This window comes from Cebus imitator, unplaced genomic scaffold (assembly GCF_001604975.1).
Source record: "Cebus imitator isolate Cc_AM_T3 unplaced genomic scaffold, Cebus_imitator-1.0 Scaffold306, whole genome shotgun sequence".
NCBI classification, from domain to species: Eukaryota; Metazoa; Chordata; class Mammalia; order Primates; family Cebidae; genus Cebus; species Cebus imitator.
In genome coordinates, this window is record NW_016107621.1 from 1,672,825 (window position 1) to 1,679,382 (window position 6,558).

The window sequence follows — 6,558 nt, forward strand, 5'->3', positions numbered from 1 at the left end:
CAGGGACACCTCCCCCAGGCCTGGGTGAGCTGAGACGCTTTTTTCTCCCTACCTCTAACCCACACCACCCACCTACCTATACCCCTCCCCCTCATCCTCCCAGAAAGCCTTTCATCTTACATTGCAAACTGCAGAATGACTTGGTTGACAAACTCCAACCAGCAAGAACTGGTCTGAGGAGCCTTAAACCTCCCTTCCCAGAGGTAGCCTGGAGAAAACTGCCTTCTCCCCTTAGGGAAACTCGTGGTAGGGGTAGGGCACTAGCAGTGTTTTCTTTCTGCCTTATTTCTCTTTCTGTCACATCGCTGAGCATTTAGCAAACTTTCACTGGGACCGGCTATGTGCCCAGCCCGGTGCTAGGTGCTCCTGCAGACCAAGCGGTGGTTGACAGAGATATCCCTGGCACCTGCCCTTGGGAGGCTCCTCAGTTCAGACAGTGACTGACAGTCCAGGACTAGGATGGTGGCACAGGAGGCCATGAGATCCTAAAATGGATCCTGACCCAACCTGGACTGCCAGGGAGGGCTTCTGAGAGGAGGAAACCTTTGAGATGAGTTCTGATAAGAAGCAACCTGGGAACTGAGGGTATATCTTCAGGATGGAGAAACAAGTTTAAATATCCAGAGGCCTTCGGGTGGCTCATGCCTGTAATTTCAACACTTTGGGAGGCTGAGGCGAGAGGACTGCTTGAGGCCAGGAGTTCAAGTCAACCTGGGCAACACAGGAAACGTGTGTGTGTATTTTTTTTTTTTTTTTTTTGATGGAGTTTCACTCTTGTTGCCCAGGCTGGAGTGCAATGGTGCAATCTCAGCTGACCACAGTCTCTGCCTCCAGGGTTCAACTGATTCTTCTGCCTCAGCCTCCTGAGTAGCTGGGATTACAGGCATGTAGCATCACGCCTGGTTAATTTTGTATTTTTAGTAGAGATGGAGTTTCTCCATGTTGGTCAGGCTGGTCTCGAACTCGTGACCTCAGGTGATCCACAGGCCTCAGCCTCCCAAAAGCGCTGGGATTACAGGCATGAGCCACCGGGCCTGGCTCTTCTTTTTTTTTTTCTTTTTCTTTTTTTTTTGAGACAGAGTCTCGCTCTGTCACCCAGGCTGGAGGGCAGTGGTGTATTCTAGGCTCATTGCAACCTCCACTTCCCGGGTTCAAGCGATTCTTCTGCCTCAGCCTCCCAAGTGGCTAAGATTACAAGAGTGCGCCACCACGTCCAGCTAATTTTTGTATCTTTAGTAGAGACAGAGTTTCAACATTGTTGGTCCGTCTGGTCTCGAACTCCCGACCTCAGGTGATCCGCCCACCTCAGCCTCCCAAAGTGCTGGGATTACAGGCATTAGCCACCACGCCTGACAAAAAAAAAAAAAAAGTGTGTGTGTGTATATATATATATATATATAGATAATTAATAATAAAGATTTAGAAGCCTTTTGTTGTCATGTTTGAGAACTTATTACGTACCTGGCATTGTTGTAGACACTGGTTAAGGCAGGGAAGAAATCATGCAAAATCCTTCCGTTTTCGTGATGGGGGAAGGAGAGCTTGAAGCCGTTTTAGAAAAACGAAGTGACTCAGTGGGGCAGGATCGGAGAGAACCAGGAGAGCGCATCAGGCCAGGTCGTGAGGGGCTTTGTGGCAAAAGGAAGGAGCTTGAAGTTTGTCTTCAGGGCGGTAGGAAGCCATGAACAGAAGCGGAGGAGTCATCTTAATGGAGAGGGGAAGGAGAGAGGATGTCCCAGGAGGGACCACCAGAGGACGTGCTGAGAAAACCAGGGGATTAAGAAGTGGCAAAGGGGTAACATGAGCGGGGCGGGCAAGAGAAGGGCAGTAAGGGGGCGGGGCTCCGGTCGCCTAGGCAACGCGGGCCGCACCACACTATTGGCTGGTCTTTTGCTACGTCATCTCCCGCGCCCCAGCGTCCGCCCTCGGAACCCCCGGGGCACGGCTTCCTCAGGCTGCTAGACCCCGCCCTCCGGTACATCGGGGTGGGGAGGGACATGTCAGCCCCTCTGCTCCGTGGTGGGGTCCAGGCCTATCAAAAAGGGATTACAGGAAGCAGTGGTGACGATCTTGCAGCAAGGACAGTAGCTGAGTGGAAGGAAGCGGTTCTGCTGGCTCCGCCGCCCTCCACCCCCGAGGCGCTGCCCGCCCCCTGCCAGTAGCACTCCTTTAAATGGCTCAGGGCGCTAGGGAGGGGTAGGCGGGTCCGGCGTCTAAGGGCGGGGGCCGGTGGCTACGCCCAGCCAATCGACGTCCCGCGGCGGGCAGGTCTCCAGCCAATCGCGGCTCGGCTATGGGGCAGGAATGGGTGGGCCCGAAGCCAGACGGAGAGGCCCAGCCGCGGTGAGCGAGGCCCCAGCCCGTCACTGGTGGGTCCCGGCACTGGCTGGTCACGACGCTGCGGGCGTTCCTGAAGGTGGTTGGGGCGATCCTGGCAGCTGAGGTGAAGAGCGATCGCCTGACTTGGGAATCTACCTTGGGCCGGAGGAGGGAGAGGCGCGCCCCGGTGATTTGCGGAGGCGGGGTCTGGGTGAGACCCGGGGTGGGGGTATCAGATTCAGGGTGTTGATAGGGAGGGTCTGGGGACCCGAGACTGAGTTCGAGACCCCGGAGGGGAAGCAAGGTTGGGGCAGTATTTTCAAGTGGAGGGAGTTCGAAGTTGGGACGTGGGTCGTTTGAAGAAGCGAGAGAACAGAGGGGAGGAACTTTTGAGATGGGGAACCTGGAGATTCGATTCCACTTGGGTCTTCGGGACAGGATGAATTCGGGGCGTTATCGTGTTCTTGGAAAAGGTATGAGATTTGGGAGTGAGATCCGGAGCATTTGGAGAAGCGAGATAGAGTCAAGGATTCTTGGACTCCAAGACGCACTCGTGGGGGAAAGGGGATTGCCGGAAAGATTTCAATGTTGGGGTCTTGGAGCCGGACAGCGAGTTTGGAGGTGAAGTCCAGGGGCGTTTGAAAGTCAGGAGAATAGAAGTGGGAGGAAGTATCAAAATTAGGATACGTAGTCTCCCGAACTAGATCGTAGCATTGTAGTCTTTGAGCGATGTGTTCGGACTTGGGTCTCTGGACCCAAGGGCAGTTTGGGAGGAGAATCCCGGACTTAGAAGGAACGGAGGCACCAGGAGAAGGCAGATTTAGAGCCGCAGTCTGGGGTGGGGGAGGGGTGTTCCGGGTTTGGAGCTCGGACTCGCCGCCCGGGAGGCAACGGAGGGCGGGGCTTGGCGGGCGCCTGCAGCTGGACGTCCGGGTGCCCTTCCCCCACCCGCCCTTGCCCCTGTGCGCATGCCCTGAGGGAGGGCGGGGGAGTGGGTTCGTCCCCTGGAGGAGCGGAGCCCTCTGGGGATTGTGGTGCGTGCTCGACGTCAATTCGTGTACCTGGCGGCTGTTGGCCCCGGTTTCCCAGAAGACCTTGGGCCAAATTGGGGCGTTTCTGGATTCTCTAAGGACCCGTGAAGGGGCGGGGCCTTTGCAGCGCCGAGGTCTGATTGGGTGGGTCCCCTAGGGGCGGGGCTTGGTCTGAGCTGAGTTCAAGCAAGTTTTCCTATGGGGCGCTATTTGGGGGAAGCTGAAAGCACAGCAGCGGGAATGAGACAGACCCCTCTCCTACTCTTGGGAGAGCTCCCAGTCGGTTAAGAAAGAGGGAATAGACAGAAATTTCCTGACTGTAGAAGAATCTCAAAATACAGGTGCCCCAAAAGGGCTCCAGGAGGCTCGAATACAGTAGGCACTCGGTAAATCTGTTGGGTGAATAACTGGCAATTAACTCTTGATCGAGGCCTGGTGTGGTGGTAATCCCAGCTCCTCAGGAAACTGAGGCGAGGATCCCTTGAACTCCGAACTTGGAGACTGCGGTGAGCTATGATCGCTCAGCTGCACTCAGCCCCGGGTTAGACCCTGTCTCTAACAAAACAAACACAACTCTTGTTCATTAAGCAGTTCCTGTGTGATGGGCCCTATGCATACTTTTCATCTCCTTGACAGCGGTGGTAAGAAGTATTTTTTAAGGGCCACATTTTACAGATAAGGAAACTGAGGCCGTAAGAGGTAATTCACTCAGGTCACTTCCCACAATCACGCAGCTGAGCGGTTTCCAAGACAGAATTCAAATTTGGGGTTCCCGACTTCTAATCCAGGTCTCATTTGCTCCACACTTATCTTGCGTGCTCCATGTTTGAAGAAATGAGTATTGTGGAAGAACAGTTTTAAGGCACAGAGGAACTTGAGTTAGGATCCGTACTTTGCAGATGAGGAAATTCTCATGGATGTAAATGCACTACCCTTTGAGACCACAACAGGCAAGTAAGTAGGATTTAAATCTAGTTGTACTTAAGTCCAGATCTTATTTTCTTTTGTTTATTTATTTATTTATGAGACAGAGTTTCGCTTTTGTTGCCCAGGCTGGAGTACAATGATGCAATCATGGCTAACTACAACCTCTGGCTCCAGGGTTCAAACGATTCTCCTACCTCAGCCTCCTGAGTAGCTGGGATTACAGGCACGCGCCACCACGCCCAGCTAATGTTTTGTATTTTTAGTAGAGACGGGGTTTCACCATGCTGACCAGGATGGTCTCGATCTTTTGACCTCGTGATCCACCCGCCTCGGCCTCCCAAAGTGCTGGGATTACAGGCTTGAGCCACCGCGCCCGGCCTATTTTCTTGATCCTCTATGTACTCACCTCCTTAACCTTGTAGGGTTCAGACAGCCTTCATTTTATAGATGATTAAACTGAGATTCAGATGATTAAAAATCACCACCAATTCAATTGGCCTGAGAAGGTGGGATTTGAGCCAGCAGTACAGTGCCTGGTGTCTGACATGCTCCTATGCCCCTCTTCTCTCCACAGGGCATCATGGTGGGAGGCCTGAAGCGGAAACACTCTGATTTAGAAGAGGAGGAGGAGGAGGAGGAGAGGTGGGAGTGGAGTCCAGCAGGCCTTCGGAGCTACCAGCAAGCCCTGCTCCGCATCTCCCTAGACAAAGTCCAGCGCAGCCTGGGCCCCCGAGCACCCAGCCTCCGCAGGCATGTGCTCATCCACAACACCCTCCAGCAGCTGCAGGCCGCACTTCCCCTGGCTCCTGCCCCTGCCCTGCCCCCCGAGCCCCTCTTCCTGGGCGAGGAGGATTTCTCCCTGTCGGCCACCATTGGCTCTATCCTCAGGGAGCTGGAGACCTCCATGGATGAGACTGAGCCCCCTCAGAATCCAGTGGCTCCCTTGAGCCTCCAGAATGAAGTGCCACCCCAGCCTGATCCAGTCTTCTTAGAAGCTCTGAGCTCCCGGTACTTAGGGGACTCTGGCCTGGACGACTTCTTTCTGGACATTGACACATCTGTGGTGGAAAAGGAGCCTGCATGGGCCCCACCGGAGCCTCCTCACAATCTCTTCTGTGCCCCAGGTTCCTGGGAGTGGAATGAACTGGATCACATCATGGAAATCATCCTGGGATCCTAAAACTGTGATGCAGGGAATCCTTCCTGTGTCATCTTCAGGGGGGCTGGATCATTGAATGCAACTCTGGGTGTGTTTTTGTGGGGGCTCTAAGCACCGACTATGGCCTCCTTTCCTCCCATTTCAGGGTTCCACAAACTGTCTTGCGTGTGTGTGTGTGTGTCTGTGTCTGTGTCTGGTTACCCCGGCCTTCTGTGAAGGTGGGTCTTCTTGAATTAATTTATCTGTTCCAAATGCCTTAATGAGACTCTGTTCCTAGGAGTCTGATTTTCCACTTACACATTTCTTCCGCCTTTCCCACTCGTTCCCACTCCCCTGTGACCACTGGGGCCTCAGGGAAGATAAAGAAAGCTGGGCCTGTAGAAGAATGGCAGGGATGTGCCGCCATGACGCTGCAGAAACCCAGGCTCGGCTTCTTGCACCTTGAGGGGTGGGAGGGGCTGGTCTCCTCCCTCCAGGCTGAACCCCACTTCCTTGGCAGGACCCCAGTCTCTGTAGCCTCCTGATTTCAGAGCCTGGCCGGACCACGTGCAATAGGGTAGAAACCAAACTGCTCCATGCCACGTTATTTAAAAAGAAAGGCAGAATTTGTGGTGGCTTTTTTTTTTTATTGTTTGTAATTTTTTTAAATAAAAGTATTTTGGAAGGAGTGATGTTGTCTTAAGTTTCTAAACTTCACTGGGTCAGTGGGAGGGACCTAGTAAGTTCCTGAACATGTGCCCCACTTCCCTGCATAGTTGGGGCAAGTGTACCATTGTACCTGACATTTACTGAGTGCTTGTGGGCTAGGTACTCTAGTTCCCACTTGTAATCCTAGCACTCTGGGTGGCCAAAAGTGCTGGTATGGCGAAGCACCGCCTCTACAAAAAATACAAAAAAGTACCTTGGTACAGTGGCACACACCTGTAATCCCAGTTACTGAACTGGGGAGGCCAAGTTAGGAGGACCACCTGAGCCTGGGAGGTTGAGGCTGCAATAAGCCATGATCGCAACACTGCACTCCAGCCTCAGAAAAATGAGTGCTTATGGCCACTTTATTTGAATTAAGTCCTTTAATCTTCATAATTACATGGAAGTAGGTACTATTCCCACTTTTCATACAGG

General features: G+C 53.3%; 1 protein-coding gene across 4 annotated transcripts; it reads left to right on the top strand.

The window, feature by feature from the left end:
- Positions 1-2,031: 2,031 nt before the first annotated feature.
- Positions 2,032-6,104, top strand: SERTAD3 (SERTA domain containing 3). Of its 4 annotated transcripts, XM_037729459.1 has the most exons (3): positions 2,032-2,443; positions 4,250-4,304; positions 4,852-6,104. In XM_037729459.1, exon 3 carries the CDS (start codon positions 4,858-4,860, stop codon positions 5,455-5,457), a length of 600 nt encoding a protein of 199 aa, XP_037585387.1. In that variant the 5' UTR covers positions 2,032-2,443; positions 4,250-4,304; positions 4,852-4,857; the 3' UTR covers positions 5,458-6,104. The 4 variants fall into 4 exon arrangements, with proteins under 4 accessions (XP_037585387.1, XP_017358696.1, XP_017358694.1 ...); XM_017503207.2 differs by lacking the exon at positions 4,250-4,304 and having other exon boundaries at positions 2,032-2,530; XM_017503205.2 differs by lacking the exon at positions 4,250-4,304 and having other exon boundaries at positions 2,037-2,443.
- Positions 6,105-6,558: the final 454 nt, after the last annotated feature.